Source organism: Aricia agestis, chromosome 1 (assembly GCF_905147365.1).
Source record: "Aricia agestis chromosome 1, ilAriAges1.1, whole genome shotgun sequence".
NCBI classification, from domain to species: Eukaryota; Metazoa; Arthropoda; class Insecta; order Lepidoptera; family Lycaenidae; genus Aricia; species Aricia agestis.
In genome coordinates this window covers 4,038,821-4,055,995 of record NC_056406.1, presented here as the reverse complement: position 1 = coordinate 4,055,995, position 17,175 = coordinate 4,038,821, and the positions used below count along the sequence as shown (strand labels likewise).

At 37.1% G+C, this 17,175-nt stretch overlaps 2 protein-coding genes across 6 annotated transcripts in view; both read left to right on the top strand.

Moving 5' to 3' along the window:
• The window catches only part of LOC121730067 (glucose-6-phosphate isomerase), a 262,618-nt gene that overhangs the window by 135,723 nt on the left and 109,720 nt on the right, over positions 1-17,175 (top strand). The window lies entirely within an intron of this gene.
• LOC121730069 overlaps positions 1-17,175 on the top strand; it is a 116,244-nt gene that overhangs the window by 82,322 nt on the left and 16,747 nt on the right. For all 5 annotated transcript variants that reach the window (XM_042118889.1, XM_042118908.1, XM_042118899.1 and 2 more), the window contains 2 exons: positions 1,811-1,998; positions 3,591-3,686. In XM_042118889.1, the coding sequence (XP_041974823.1) occupies positions 1,811-1,998; positions 3,591-3,686 (284 nt within the window). The remainder of the gene's footprint in view (positions 1-1,810; positions 1,999-3,590; positions 3,687-17,175) is intronic.

The window sequence follows — 17,175 nt, the reverse complement described above, 5'->3', positions numbered from 1 at the left end:
TTTTATGACTCATTCTTAACTTTCGTTAAACTTCCTACCATTGTTTTTGTATTGTTTTCTCATCAATATTGTACCCATTATATTTCGTTGACCTAAACAACGTTGTTATTTTATCGCATTCTTTTCGAATGGACTTTATTCCAATGGTAAAGTTTATCTGGTGATTGAAAAATCAGCACTTACTATACAATAATAATAAATTACAAGACCACAGCAACTAATTTTTCCCCATTGATTGGGCACCAGTCACGTATCTGGCAACCCGATTATCTACGCACACAACAATATTTGTGCATTGTTTTACACACACTACAATATTGAGGCACCGGCACTTGCCGCATTCAGAAATCTGTTTTTTCTATATAGCGCGGTATCTAGTCGAGTGCGCGCGCGAGACCAATCATTTATCTAAGGTAGTGATAAATAAACAATTATTATTTTGAATGAATTATTATTATTAATAGCCGATGGTGTCCCACTGCTGGGCAAAGGCCTCCCCTCTTTCCTTCCTCATGTCTTTATCCTTTGCTGTATTTTGCCACTCTTTATCAGCAGCGTCTAGTTCATCGCGCCACCTTTTTAGGGTTCCGTAGCCAAATGGCAAAAAACGGAACCCTTATAGATTCGTCATGTCTGTCTGTCTGTCTGTCTGTCTGTCTGTCCGTCCGTCCGTCCGTCCGTCCGTATGTCGCAGCCACTTTTCTCCGAAACTATAAGAGCTATACTATTGAAACTTGGTAAGTGAATGTAGTCTGTGAACCGCATTAAGATTTTGATACAAAAATGGAAAAATTATTAAAAATTTTAGGGGTCCCCATAGGTACAACTGAAACAAAGAAAAAAATTTTTCATCTAAGCTATTTTGTGTGGAATATCTATGTATAGGTCTTAAAAAATCATATTCAGGTTTCTAATATCATTTTTTTCTAACCTGAATAGTTTGCGAGAGAGATTCTTCCAAAGTGGTAAAATGTGTGTGTGTCCCCCCTCTAATTTCTAAAGTAGGGACATGATAAGTCTAAAAGAAAAATATGATGTACATTACTTTAAAAACTATCAACGAAAATTGGTTTTAACGAAATCTAGCAAGTAGTTTTTTTTATACGTCATAAATGGTAAACCTTAAAGCAAAAAAATTTTTTTTTTCATCTAACCTATGCGTGTGGGGTATCTATGGATAGGTCTTCAAAAATCATATTGAAGTTTCTAAAATATTTTTTTTCTAACCTGAATAGTTTGCGAGAGAGACTCTTCCAAAGTGGTAAAATGTGTGTCCCCCCCCTCTAACTTCTAAAGTGATAAGTTTAAAAAAAAAATGATATACATTACTATAAAAACTAACAATGAAAATTGGTTTCAACGAGATCTAGCTCATAGTTTTTTTTATACGTCATAAATGGTAAACCTTTAATTAACTTTCACTAAATCAACTGAAACATAAAAATAAATCAAAAACCTTTTAATTTCATAAAAAATAAACCTTATTGTTGCTGCGGAACCCTTCATGGGCGAGTCCAACTCGCACTTGGCCGGTTTTTTTAGGTCTGCCCCTGTTTCGCCGACCGTTGGGTAGCCACTTCGTAACTAGACGTGCCCATCTGTCCGGGTGCATGCGAGCGACGTGCCCTGCCCAGCTCCACTTGAATGAATGAATGAATAAAAAACTTTGTGGCACCAAAACAAACATGAGATACATTTTGGAGCTCTAGATAGATCTAAAGAGAAGGTAGGAGACACACTAAGGGGGACAATTCATTAGCGTAAGACAGAAATCATTTTAGAGCGAGATAAAGCTATATGCATTTTCCAGGTATCGGTGGCGTGTTCCTGGCGGTGGCATTCGTGTGCGCGATGCAGCTGACGGTGTGCATCGTGACGGAGTACCGGCGGCTGAAGGCGCCCACGTTCCTGCGCGCCTGCAAGCTCACCACGCAGAAGATGCTCTACTTCGTCGCCTTCCTCGCCTCGCTCATACGCGGAGCGTACTTTGTCTCGCCGGTAAGTGATAAGCAGTCTGACAGTAAACGATTGTAATTCGTAACTGATGATGGTAAACGGAGGAAATCAAGATGTCTCAGACTTCTCAGAGGAGCTGTGTTTGGTCTCCTTTTCTTCTGAGATTTAATCCTAATTTAAGAGTAAACCCATTATGCTCCGGTGTAAGTGTCTAAGCACACTAGGCCGAAGTTACGAGGGCGTAGATTCCGTCGCAAATGTCAAACGCATACAAAATACGGACGGAACGCGACGGAATAGTATAGTCATCCCTCGCGTTCCGTCGGTTTGTACGAGTATGCGTTTGAAACGCGGCGGAATTTACGCCGGCGTAACTTCGGCCTAGTGTGTTTAGACACTTACGGCGGTTCCCAATATTTGATCTATCTCTGGTTTGGCCCTACTAGAGATAGGAATAGCTCACATTAGACATAAATTTATGTCAATTGTGAGCTATTCCTATCTCTAGTAGGGCAAAACCAGAGATAGATCAAATATTGGGAACGGCCGTAAGAGAGTTGCGTTACGTTGTGTCGTTGTAGTGAAATGCAAATCACAATACGCTGTACAATAAATATTATCAATCATCGCTCCTGCTTTTGAGCAGACGGCTGCGCGGTCACACCAGTTTTGGCAGTCCCAGAGTTTCCCCTTCATTCCTTCTCCTTCAATCAAAAAATAATATGGAATAACATAAAATAGTTGTAAATACAGCTACGCAACGGAGTTATGTGGCTTCGCTTTTACCCGGGTATTTCTCTTAAGTGTCTAAACACACTATGCCGAAGTTCCGCTGCGGAATTTCCGCATGATTCCGCCTGCAATGTATTTTAAATTACCGATAACACACTATTCCGAAATTCCGTCGTCATATTGTATGTGTTTGACATTGCTGACGTAATCATGTGGAATTTCCGCCGCGGAACTTCGGCATGGTGTGTTTAGACACTAAAAGCAGGTTTTACTTTTCCAAAAATTTTGATTGATAAGCAGATGGCGGACCTACGTTATTTGCTCGAGTTATGTCAAGCCCAGCCGACGGATCACGATTGACATTGATTTCACAGAACCCGACCAAATGTAGGTCCACCTATGGTTATGAAATTTCTTCAATGGTACCATCGAACAAATTGATTCCTAGGCAGTTGACGGACGGACGTCATATTTTGTTCGGCTTATGTCAATTCAATGTTAGCTGTGTTTGGTCAGATGGGTTTGACCCATGAAGCCAATACAAAGTTAGCTTCGTGGTTTGACCTAACGCGACCAAATTACTTAGGGACCTATCAGACAGAGAGCGGTCACGTTGACCGCGTGACCGTGCCGACGCGTGCGTGCAAGCAATCAGTTTTGCGTTCTTTGTGTTGTATTACGTTACATAGAGATACTCACACTGGGGGCGTTCTGACCGCGTCAAAACTCCTCCTGTGTGACTGACTGCTGGAACGCAAAATGCGAACGCAGAACGCTTGAACACGTGGCCGCTCTCTGTCTGATAGGTCCCTTTGGTCCTCCATTTGCCTATGAATCGATTTCTTCGATGGCACATTTTTAACTACTCTCGTATTAAACCTCATCATCTCTTTGCTCGACAGTCGGCCTTCGACGAGGGCTGGACGCGGAGCCTGCACGCGGCGTACTACCCGCTAGTCATGACCGGCTCTTCGCTCATCGTCTGCTTCCTGGCTGAGGTCAGTACCTTTATCTGATTATTATGAAGCTATCCTTGTCGGACAAGTAACTCGTCCAATGCATTCGGTAAAGACAGCCACAATTATTATCTTATCCGTTTTGTGAATTTTTCCATTAGATTATATCTAGGGAATTAATAATAAGCCAAAGAGCGTTCGTAAATTGCAAAGAAGCGCTGTCTAATGTCTCATGCAAGCGCCATCTACCGTGTGCTGTTGGCATCGTTTAGACGTTTACCTTCGTATGTATTGAGTGTATTGGTCGATGAATCATTGTGCGTTTTCAAACTTAATTTGAAAAATATTTACTAGATGTCGCCGTGTTGTCTGCAAATTAATAATTTCTTTTTGAACGATTTCAAAAAGGATTGTATTAGTCTATCCTATCATAGGATAAATAAAAATAATATTTGATATTTTTATGTATTATTTATTTATACCTTCAAGGAGGTGTGACCGAGCTGTTGTTACGATTGTATTTAAACAAAGATTATGTTATGAATGCAGCGTTTATTGCAAAATTGGAATATTCTACATTTTTATTCAGAAAGTACAATAATAATTATTAAAAATGCAAATTACCACTTATCCCTCATAAAAAAAAACTTTACTAAATAATAAAAATAAAATATTATAATGATGAATCGTATTGCGTTAACCGTACGAGTAACATTATTAACAATTTTTTTATGTGAAGGGCCTGTTACGAATAGGTGACGAGTAACTCTTGCGGTGTCGTTACTTACTTTATGCAGAACGACAGAAACAAAACTTCTAGACAAGCCATAGTGAAATAGGATTGAAAGCGGAAGCGATTGTGAAATAGGTCCTAAGTCTAACCATATTGTAATTTAAATTTTACAGATCAAAATAATACAACGAGGATAAATTGTGTGACTTTTTCTTATTCCTTAAATAAATCATATTTGGTTAAAAGAGTCCTGAGTATATTTGAATGCTTTTAATAAAACAAACATGATGCGTTCCGACTTATGTTACCTCGAAGATTCTATGAGAATAACCCTTGTATGGTTGGCATAAAGGTGAAGTGATGTGATCTGTCGGGTGTTCCGCAAGTTCCTCGAACCGCCCGGGATTATACTCTTTGACTTTTTGCATATTCGTCTGTCAGATATTAATGCACCATGCCAACTTTTGGAGGCTTTGGCCTGAAGTACATATATTTGTTTTAGTTTGTCCGTCATTCCCATTGACTATAAATTCATTTTCTGTAATATGAATATGTATATTATGCAATCAGCATCCGCTTTCAATCTACTTGGGAACTTTTTGATATTTTTAATTTTGATTATTATTAACATCATATTATTCAATTCAAGTTTATTGTGTCAATGATTGTAGGCAAGTAATTGCAAGTCAGTGTTGTCCAAACCTCGAGATAAGTCACACACAAGAAGTTTGAATCGTAAAAGCACTTAGCACCTAAAATAATGATTAATGACTAACCGTCAAGCTGCTGCAAACCTTCTAGTACTATACCGGCGTAGTAAGACGCACATGTGCGCTGGCCTATAGCGATTATTTAATCAAACATTAATTGTATTCGCGGTTTATAAGAGTGTAGACTGTAGTGTGCGCCCGCGCACCAGTAGTAGCTATCATCGTCCCAACGCGCACGCGTGCTATACCGAATTTATTACGATTACGATTATTGTTTTTTTTTAGTTGTTTTTTTTTATTATGGATTACACGGAGTGGCTATAATGAATGTATTTATTTGTATGTATGTATTTTTTATAAATGTATTATGACTGTATTTTTAATGTTTCTAAAGGTTTAAAAACATTTAGGTAAGTAATTTTTAAATTTAGCTCTGTATTTTAGCACTTTGCTAAAACATTTAGGTAAGTAATTTTTAAATTTAGCTCTGTATTTTAGCACTTTGCTAAAATATTTTAATTATTGATAGATTTATTAGATATTTTTCAACTTTAACCTCAACTTCTAAAGAAATAACCCTCAGTAGTTTTTAGACATGAAATATGGAAACATCGAATCTTTTTACCGAAGTTCGTAAAATTAAAACGGAGCTTTGTCAAACAAAATTAACACTAAGGCCAGTAATTCTTATGTGGTGTGAGTCTTTATGTGAGTGAGGTGTAGTTTTGTTTCGTATTTGTGCGTGACATTACACGGTGAGGCGTAGCTTGAACTGTTTTAGCTTAGTGTGTGGTTCGCAAATCTCCATTTTTTTTTGTATTTGGTCTGTCATTGTAGTACTTTCTTCTGTCCCGTTTATTACAGTGCAACGTTCGGCTTTGAGTTCATCGTAGAGTCAACTCTGAACTCGACCTGAGTTATCAATTCAAGGCTCCTATCCTTCATAAAATTCTTCGCATGTTTTTATCTAAATTCTGCGAATGCACGTCTTAAAACTGTAGTCAGAATTCGTTGTGGAAATACATCAAAAATTAAATATTTGTTTTGAATCGTTTAAGTCAGCTCCATAAAGTGCGTTTTTATTCCTTATTTTTTTACATTTAATAAATAGTATTTAAAAAAGATAAAACTGACCTCAAATTGTTCGTAATTAAGAATTATAATTCCCTATCTCAAAAACTACTGAACCGATTTTGATGAAACTTGCAGTATTCCCTAAGTTGAACAATACCTGGTACAATAAAAAAAGAGTCACTTAAATCGGACTTGTAGTTTCGGAGATATGCGTGCACAAACACAATAACATACATACATACACTTTTGAAATTTGGCACATTTGTTCAGAAGCTGTTATAGATTAACATATTTACAAAAACTGGGCAGTTCTGGAAATATTACATACATACGCGTCGAATTGATAACCTCCTTTTTTGAAGTCGGTTAAAAATATATGAATGGGTAATGTTAGTGATTTGTTCTACTATTATCACCAATTATCATACTCCTTCATTCAATAATATCTTTAAAATGTATGCTAACTATAAAATTCTATAAAAATTATCAAGTTTGTGATAAAACGGAAAATATGCTCTAATCGTACTTCTGTGTAAAACATGTACATTGTATTGTGTATACAATGACGTGGGTGACCGTTTTAGGAGCCACTCTTAAAGCTATTTCTTCTTAGTTTATATACTTAATAGAGGTCCATACTTTACTAATATTATAAATGTGAAAGTGTGTCTGTCTGTCTGTTACCTCTTCACGCCCAAACTGCTGAACCGATTTTGTTGAAATTTGGTATGGATATACTTAAGAGTCCTGGGAAAGGACATAATACATATAATACTTTTTACCCCTACGGTTACGGTTCCCGCGCGATAAACGAATTTTGGCGCAACGGAGTAAAGTAATTATACCATAAGGAAAATAATGTGCTTAACGGACTCAAACTATCAGAAAAGAGAGGAGTCACAACTCAGAGTCCACACACACAAATTGATTACAATCGTTATATGCTTTAAAACCGCAAGGTAATCCATTATCAAAGTCCGTGTTTATTGATTGAAAAATTAAACTTTGTTAAGTTGAAGGTCTTCAGGGTTGATTGAAATTATTCAAAGTATACAAAAGCGCTGATGCGCTAAGCACTTTTGTAAAATATGAAACAGCTATTTTGCTGAGTAAGTTGCTTTGCTGCCATGGTAAAAGTATATTCCGCAAAGTTTTGAAACGGAACTGAAAAGGTTTTCAGTAGGGACTAATATTATAACTGCGACAGTATGTCTGTCTGTCTGTTACCTCTTCACGCCCAAACCACTGGACCCTTTGTCGACATTTGTATGGAGATACTTTAAAACCTGGGAAAGGACATACTTTTAACTCCGGAAAAAAGGATAATAATATTGTAAACAATTGGGTTGGTCGTGATGTTGTTATTATTCAACAAAACGTGCACATCTCAATCTGTTGTTAGCTGACACTAATTCAAGCGCTAATAACCCACTTCCAGTAATCCCATTGTCAACACATCTTACGCCATTGCAGCAATTTTCATGAGATACGTGAGGCGTTTGATACACGTCATGTGCAATTTAGCAATAATTTAGGTTTTTTTTAATATTTGTAATAACTGCATAATTAAGTTTATCAACTGTCTTCAGTCTACGTGTGCTTGCCTACCGCAATGTGTATGGTGATGCCGCGTTAAAGTAAAAAACCGTGTTGGATATGTTTTAGATTGCTTCATAGAAATGACAAGCAATGGAACAGCAAAAAAAATGGTTTTTGTCGCTTAATTTAAAAACCATAAATACATTTCATATAAGCTATGGGCAAATTAAAGTGTATGCTTGAACCAATCTACAAATTTTGGAAGCTTAAATCACTCTCCTCTGTTGGCAAAATAGGAATCCCTTTTTTACAGAGATTTTTTGATTGATTATTCTGTGTTATAAAAGTTGACCGATCGTGTTATGCTATGGGTAATTCTAAGACAAAGACATGATGAATACTGACAGTGAACTTTAATTTCTTAGCTTTAGTCATTGCTGAGAAAAATCGATATCGCTACAGCCAAATTATGAAGGCGTCGCCTTAATAACACCATATTGTTATTGAACATTGCGGTAGACGAGGATTTAGGAGGCGTGGAAGCTTTTATGCCATTTATCTTTTGTGTTACTATAATTACTTACAGATCTAGATTTCCTTTATGTAAATATAGAGTTTTAAAGACATAGTCATTGTAATTTTTGCATCGGGGGTTAAAGACTTTCCATAGACAAGTAGGTACGTGAAATAATTTGGTATTTAAATGATATAAATAATTTTATGGACTCAGAGTGACCCTTACTTAGTTACGAAAATTGTTGCAAAAACTCTTTTTATTGTAATATTTTTATCCTTTACATCGTAAACTTTGAAATTGATATGAGGGTTTGTATCATAACTGTTTCGTAAACCAGTGAAAGAGATTACTGACATGTAGTGATGACTGATGGGTCAGTAGGTAAATGAATTTTCGTATGCTCCGCAAACGTATTTTACAATTTATATTCTTTTATCAGGGCAAATAATGATCATATTGTGTCCCTTACCGGATTTAAATAAACAATAAAAATCTGTGATAAAGAATCGATGCTAGGTGGAGTTGAGTATGCAAAATATGAGGACCGCACTCTGTGAATGGGGTTGAACTCAGAACTTGCAAATTATGATTCGCAAATCGCAATGTTGGCAGGAAGCGAATTGGTTGATTTTAATATAAATGAACAAACACGACTTCTGCCAACATTCATAATCATAATCAACATGCTTTTCGGAGTTCAACCCCATTCACACAATGCGGACCTCATATTTTGCATACTCAACTCCACCCAGCGCCTGCTGATGATAAAATCCACGTGCCGATTATGTTGGTGGAAGTGCAATGTATAGCCTTATCGCTCTTTATGACCGCATGGTCTGCTGGATACCCAAATAACGAATCACACTAACCTTCAAAAAAGTACTATTCAGATTTTGATTTTTGATATTATGGCTCTGGATCAGCTATCCCCAACCTGCGGCCCGCCGGGACTTTATCAGTAGCCCGCGTGATGTTTTAAACCATTTTGAAATTCACGCCCACCGGCAAAATATTATAAAGTCGTCGTTAAAGTCGTGAAATTTTTTCACTTTTAAATTGTTATTTTTAAAGAAAGTTATTTTTTAACCCTAAAAAATTAGACACCATGACCAAAACATGTTTGTGGCCCATATGAAAAAAAGATTGAGGACCACTGTGTTTTTTTTTTTTACTTTTGTGAACATCAATGTCTAAAAATGTTTGGAACTTTTCAAACAAGTGCTGTCGTTTTGCGCTGTTTTTAAATTCCCCAAAGACATTCCGAGCCAGAGCTTTACAACTTCTTGGATTTTTTTTTACATGCATTGCTGGCACAAAGATGCAATGAGTGGCATCAGGCATATATACACTTAAAATGTAAATGCCAGGACATTTTTCGAGAAATCTTGATGATACAGAGTTACTTTTCCCATTGTACTGGCTCTATCCGACGCGAATCCAATGATGTTCTCTAATGGAATCTCGTAATCTTCAAAGGACTTCATTACTAGTCCTAACAATTAATATTCTGCCGTAGCACTCCCCTTTTCCGAATTTTGCTCAAAAATTTGACAGAGATTCAGAAACTTGCTGACCACTCGACCCTCTTCAGCATAAAAAAACCTGTTTTACAAAATTTGAAATATAGAAAACACATGATAGTATTGAATGATGATAGATCATTATTATTCGTAAAAGCAGTGAAACGTGATTATTATTTTTTACCTCACAATTATGCACATCGTTTGTTTGCCCCCAATTTCGGTCGATTCGTCAATTAAAACACTGAACCGACTGATCTGCAGTAAATTTTCGATGTCATATGATTTTTTATCACAGTCATCTCTGCATTCACGGAACTTCATTCGGAACAAAAAGTTTTCAATGTTCCCGGGTTGGGATGTGTATTAAATATGTGTATGATATAATAAAAATCTTAAATATATGTATAATATAAAAGTATTAAATATATTTCCGTTGTCTGGTACCTGTAACACAAGTCCTTTAGGTACTTAGCACGGGACGTGTGAAGCGTCCATAGATATTATTATATTATTCATTATTACAGATCGACAAGGCTTTTTATGAACGTGAGCGGGGGCGCTGCACGTAAGAGAGAACTGTCATAAAATGACGTTTTTGTATGATGGCAGCGTTAGTTCCTTTTTTCGCCACGTTCATATAAAGCCTTGTCTTGATCTGTACATTGCATGTACGGCATTTGGCTTTGTACTGGTCTTCAGGCACTTTGCTAAGCCATTGCTTGTAATCTTCATTTTTAAGCCAGGCGTCTCTGAATTTTTGTTGGCGATCCTTGTTGATCATGTCGATTTTTCTGGGAGGTGTGATATCCAAGTCTGGTTCAGTCAATTGACTGCTCGTACTATGTACTTTGCATGTAGGACTCATTCTTTATTGCACAGATAAAAAATAATTAATTGGTCAGTAAGTTATATTAAATATACAGCCACTGAAACAATGTAGTATGATAGATAGGGCAGATGACCCGGTTTTGGCCATTTTAAGAGATTCGTCGACTTTGATCCCTTCATAATCTATAGTTTTAGTTGTAAAGAGCATGATTGTTTAAAAAAAGTATTTAAAAATATGTTGTTCTTGCTTTGCAAAACATGTTTTTTAAGAAATTCAAATACGTAAAGAAAAATTTGAAAAAGAAAAAAAATGTCACTTTGTGCCACTTGTGGCCAGATTTACTCCATTTATGGCCACATTCCGTGCCAGTTTTGGCCACCAAAAAATAAAACACAAATATATGCATATTAATCTAGATTTATTTATTATTCATCTTAAAAATTAAAGAGATCAACATTGACGTAAGTGCGTATCAATCTTTGATATTGGTTTTATATAATTGCAAACTTATTATATATTTCAGTTGGTATATATTTTTAATTAAGAGGAACTTTGGTTGTAGTTATTATAGTACCTACTCAGTCTTGATTAAAATTCTAAATAAAAAGATTTTAAGTGTAAATGTTTGGCAAAAACTTTTCCATTTCAATAACTTTGAAGAAACCTCTGTTATTATGCTTGATAGGTGGATTTATAGTTTCAACAATATCGTTAATTGTATACCAAATTTTATCTGGTTTCTCGGGCCAACGGAATGTATTATTTGTAGATAAAACCATTGTGCTAATTTCATAAAAACCTCCATCTTTGTTTTCAATTCTGCCAGGAAAGTATTCACCTTCATATTTAATGATAACAAAGGATCCTGTTTTCATGTTCTGTTTACACTCTTTATTGGACGAGTTTGTCAATTGATTTAAAGGTAATTCTGACTCAGAACTTGAGTCATCAATCTGAGATCTTTTTCTTTTATTGTGCATTTTATTTTCTTTTTCTTTCATGTTTTCATCATTTGAATCACTAAACTCATTCCATTCGCTTTCACCGCTTTCAATATAATTGACCTCACCATCTTCTTCAGAAGACGAAATTACTCTAGCTCTAGATACTTTTTTATTTTGTTGTTTGAGTTGTTTACCTTTCTTCTTCTTGTCAGTTTCTTTCTCTTTCTTCTTTTTGACAGTTTTTTTCTCTAACTTTTCTTTTTCAGCTGCCTTCATGATATCTCGCCATTGATTGGATGTAATGACGGACGGGACATATGTTGCCTTTCTTGTATTTTTAGGAACTACTTTCCCTGGATATAGTAAACAATCTTTTACTAAATCTCTCACTGTTCGCGTGACAACAGGCAAATTTGAACATTTGTTCTCGTCGGTGTGAACGTCTTCATTACTGATGTTTGAAGAGCTATTTTCATGCAGTATATCCTTTTGATGATCATGTGGAGTAACTTCAGCACTGGTACGATAGGTGGACGGTACACTTTCTTGTTCTTCTTCGTGTAATGTACTACTTTCAAAAAAAGTGGCTTTGCGGGAGTCGTTTTCAATTTGAGCGTTAGATACACTATCGATAGCAGATTGGTCAAGAAGCGATGGTGAATGAGTTTCTCTGACAGCGTTGTTAGTATCACGAGATGTAATGTGAGCCCGCGATATGGTAGCAGTATTATCATTTTTAAAAGCAAGCCAAGTGTCATATAACATTGACGCCTCCTTATTGCCGTCCCAGTCTTTGCCTGATTCAAACGTAGTGTAAAAGTCTTTGAGTAAGTGTGGATCTATTTTACTCTCCAAATATGAAATGTAGCTGGATTCAGAAATAGTTAGTCTTGAGTAGTTATCGTTGCTTGCTTTTATGTTGGTATTTTTCACTATTCTTTTAAAATTAACAAAATCAGCTCCAAATGGATATAAACCACATGTCTGAAACCCTGCCCTCACATTTCTTTCAAAACTCTCTTTATTGCCAAGCAGTAAACTTTCCAAAGCTGATGGTAAATTAAACTTTGTAATTTCTTGGCCGTCGTTTTCAATACGCCACTTTTTAACGAGCTGACGCCAGTTCTGTTTTAAGGGATAAAATACAGCAACGTCCAAAGGTTGTAACATATGAGTTGTGTTTGGGAGAAGAGCGACTACGATAATACCGTTTTCCCGACACAATTCGCTGAGCTGCATAGTCAAATGCGACTTGTGGCCATCAAGGAATAATATGATTGGTAATTGAATTCCTTTTTCTTTTAGGTATGGAATGAATACATTTGCTATATACTCATAAAATGATTCCCCAGTCATCCAACCTTTGTCGGTTTTTCCGACTCCCCATCCATCTGGTGCATTATCAATAACATCAGAACTCATTCTCTTGTATTTGTACACAGTTAACGGAGGGGCATATTGACCAGCAGCATTAACTGTGAAAAGGGTCGTTATATTATCTTTGTCGCTATTTTTTGACGTGTCATAAACATGTTGTCCTTTTTCAGCTAAGACAAGACTTCCTTTTGGTGCCAGAAAGAAAGCAGTTTCGTCACAGTTCCATACTCGCAAAGGATCTTCTAGAATTTTGAGGTTTTCTTCACCCAATAACGATGAAACTTCTTTAAACCAGTTCCGAATTTTTTCCTCAGTTATCAAGGCACGAGCTTTATTGATATATTCAGCATGTTTTTGGCTAAGGTCAGGATGCCTTGTCATAAACCCGTCGAACCAAGACCTGGAAGGTCTATTATTAATAAAAGGTGTCTTAAGTTGTCCTTTTATGACTACTTTTTTGACCGAATCTAATAGACCTTCCTTATTGATTGGAAATCCAGCACGAGCACAATCTTTAATCCATAAGACAATTTCTCTTTCTATGTCACTTCCAAGAACGGCCTGGGGTCCCACATGTCCAGATGTTTCTGGGGCTTTTCCAGAAAGTTTATGCCGCAAAGTAGTTCGAGGTACATTAAAGTCTCTACTAGCAGTGGCAACCGGCATCCCCTTTCTGATTGCGTTCAATGCTTGTGTCACTTTGTGCGGAGAATATTGAAATAATTTTCTTTTCACATCATCTACTTTATTTTTCTTCGGAAGCCTCGACATTTTGTTTTTCTGAAAATAGCGAAAACTATCAGAACACATATTAAAAAGTCAATAACAAAAACATGTGGCCAGAATTGGGGTTCCTATGGGCACCATCTTTGGCCAGCTGTGTGGCCAAAGATGGTGAATCTTATAATTTAGGTACCATTAGTGGCCACCTACGACATACCATTAGTGGACACCACTACTTTATTTCTACTGAGACAGTATGTTTCTTATGTAATATTAACATATACGTCCAAAAAATAAACAAAGATTCCGAAAATTACAACTGATTACTCACCCGCTCGCCTTATTGTTTTTGCTAAGAATAACCACATTTCACGACCGTCTACAAAAAATGGTGTATTACGTCAAAGTGAAATTTGACATATCACCACTGTCATCGGTAAAAGTGTTGCCATATTTCAATATTTTAAAAACCGTACATCATAAAGTAACGTTATTGTCTATGCCTTAATAACACCGCTCGGAAGTCCAAAATGGCCAAAAAGGGGTCAGTGGCCAAAACCGGAGCATCTGCCCTATACCTACTTGCCACTCGCTATACTAATTGATAATAATCACTCCGAGTGGTAGTCAAATTTTTGCTGTTCTAGAAAATTATTTCTTTCTTCACTTAATTTGAATAATTCCCTTTTTCAGAGCGAATATAACATAATAATATAACGAAATGACTTTTCTACACAATATAATATACAATACGTATTAAAGCTATTGAAGGAAATTTCTGCAAGCCAACCCTACCATCCCTACACGTAGGAAATGGATCGTTGGCCCAGGACGCAAAAGACAAAGCCGATCTTCTGGGCAAGCTCTTTGCGTCAAACTCGACCCTGGATGACGGGGGGCAGAAACCGCCGACCATACCGCGATGCACGAGCATCATGTCGGATATTCGGTTTCATCAGCGCTCAGTGCGAAAAGCCCTCCGTTCCCTTGATATCCAAAAGTCGAGTGGGCCTGACGGAATCCCGCCTATTGTGTTGAAAAAATGTGCTCCAGAGTTGGCTCCGGTCTTGACGCGTCTTTTTCGGCTCTCATATTCAACTGGCATCCCCAAAAAAGGTGATCGCTCAAATACTTTCAACTACAGACCAATCGCTATAACCTCTCTCTTCTCGAAGATAGTGGAATCCATTATCAATAGCCAGCTTCTTCGATACTTGGACGGCCAGGGATTACTAAGCGACAAACAATACGGGTTCCATAAGGGCCGCTCGGCTGGTGATCTCTTGGCATACCTGACTCATCGTTGGGCTCAGGCAATTGAGTCGAAGGGAGAGGCATTGGCTGTTAGTTTGGACATTGCGAAGGCCTTTGATCGGGTTTGGCATAAAGCGCTGCTAGCAAAGCTTCCATCATACGAGCTGCCCGAGAAATTATGAAAGTGGGTCACTAGTTTCTTAGCAGACAGAAGCATAAAGGTCGTAGTTGACGGCGAATGCTCGGAAACTCAGTCTCCTGATGCTGGTGTCCCTCAGGGCTGTGTGCTATCGCCTACTCTATTCATAATGCATATCAATGACATGTTACAAACCAACGGCATTCATTGCTATGCGAATGATAGTACAGGTGATGCTGTATATACCGGCTCCCCTAATATTTCTCGGCAAAATGTCACTGAGAGTCAACTTTTCGTTATCGTATCACGCGAAAAACATACCATCCTCATCACCTTGATGAGTGGCAGTCTTCCACAGTGCGTTTTTCGCGTAACTTTCTGCCGCGCACTGTAAAACTCTGGAACGAACTGTCACCAGCAGTATTTCCGGACCTATACGACCTGCAAACCTTCAAGAAAAGAGCGTATTCCCTCTTAAAAGGCTGGCAACGCACCTGCAGCTCTTCTGATGTTGCGGGTGTCCATGGGCGACGGTAGTTGCTTACCATCAGGTGATCCGTTTGCTCGTTTGCCCCCTTATTTAATAAAAAAAAAACTTATTAAGTGTGAACATAATCGAAATATCGAACTTATATTATCTTGTTCGCATTGGTAGATATACTAACCAATAAGAAAGCGTGTACAGCAGGCGCTGGATACTTTTACAGTCTCGGCAGTGATGAAAGATGGAAACAAAAATATTTTAAATAAAATTATATTGAGGAAGCCGGAAATGCATATGAAATTCAAGGTATTTGTGTCAATAAATATGATATATTGCATGCAAATATATTATTTAAATATTTGATAACGACATAATTAGTATGTTAGATTAGTCGCATGTGTATGTGAATTTGATGCAGAGGGGTCAAATGAAGACCTTGAGATGTAATACCTAATTTTGTCGGTCACACTGAGTGCATAGTGCCTAGCGTCGACCAATGACAGTCTGAATTTCCGAAATAGGATAGCGACGATAGTCTATCGTGGACCTAAGAAGAATATTAGAGAGATGAAGGAATATTATTATACCCTGATGAGAACAGTCCCATGGATAGGAGTTGTCCTAGATGTGAAGAAAAAAGACCTTACTAAGAGTTTGCACTGTCCTGTTAGATCACACGGAGGGTCTATGGGAAAGCCCAGATCTCTACTAAGTTCTAACGAGAACTTAGTAAAGACAAGTTTCAAGTTAAAAAAACCGGCCAAGTGCGAGTTAGACTTGCCCATGCAGCAGTATGGTTTATTTCTATGAAATTTATATTCCAGTTGATTTAATAAAAGTTAAATTAAGGTTTACTATTTATGACCTATAAAAAAACTACTTGCTAGATCTCGTTCAAACCAATTTTCGTTGGTAGTTTTTATAGTGATGTACATCTATATTTTTTTTAGAATTATCATGCTTATAACTTTAGAAGTTAGAGGGGGGGGGGGGGGGGACACACATTGTACCACTTTGGATAATTGACTTTCCATTTTTGTATCAAAATCTTAATGCAGTTCACAGACTACATTTACTTTACCAAGTTTCAATAGTATAGCTCTTATAGTTTCGGAGAAAAGTGGCTGTGACATACTGACGGACAGACAGACAGACATACAGAGAGACATGACGAATCTATAAAGGTTCCGTTTTTTTGCCATTTGGCTACAGAACTCTAAAAATAGTGGCTTTGTAACGTTGCTGACTACTTAACCGCGAGGTATAATTTTTTAAAAATAATGTTTGTATTAACAAAAGACAGGCTGCAGAATAACTTGGCGTCACGCCAGTCATTGTCTTGTCTATATTTTATCATATTTTGTGGAATTGCAATGTGTGACTAACGTTAGAATTCTTAATCCTTTCCCATATTTTATTTTGATTTTGAAATTTTATTGCTTTTCTTCTTACGGTCAAATTATGATAAGGAAGACATGGTTGAATCTTGAACTCGATAAAGTTTGGTAGTTTTGCGAATTATGTTGGTGAATTTCTACATTGACAAATGACAGGACATTAGGTCTTTGGCTTGCAGATGTAATCTATTATGCTAATGCTAAGTACTGACATACGGTTTTGCTCGATAGTTTTACTCTAAATCGAGTCTGTCAGTTTTGCGGTCCACACGGTGGTTATTGCTCGAT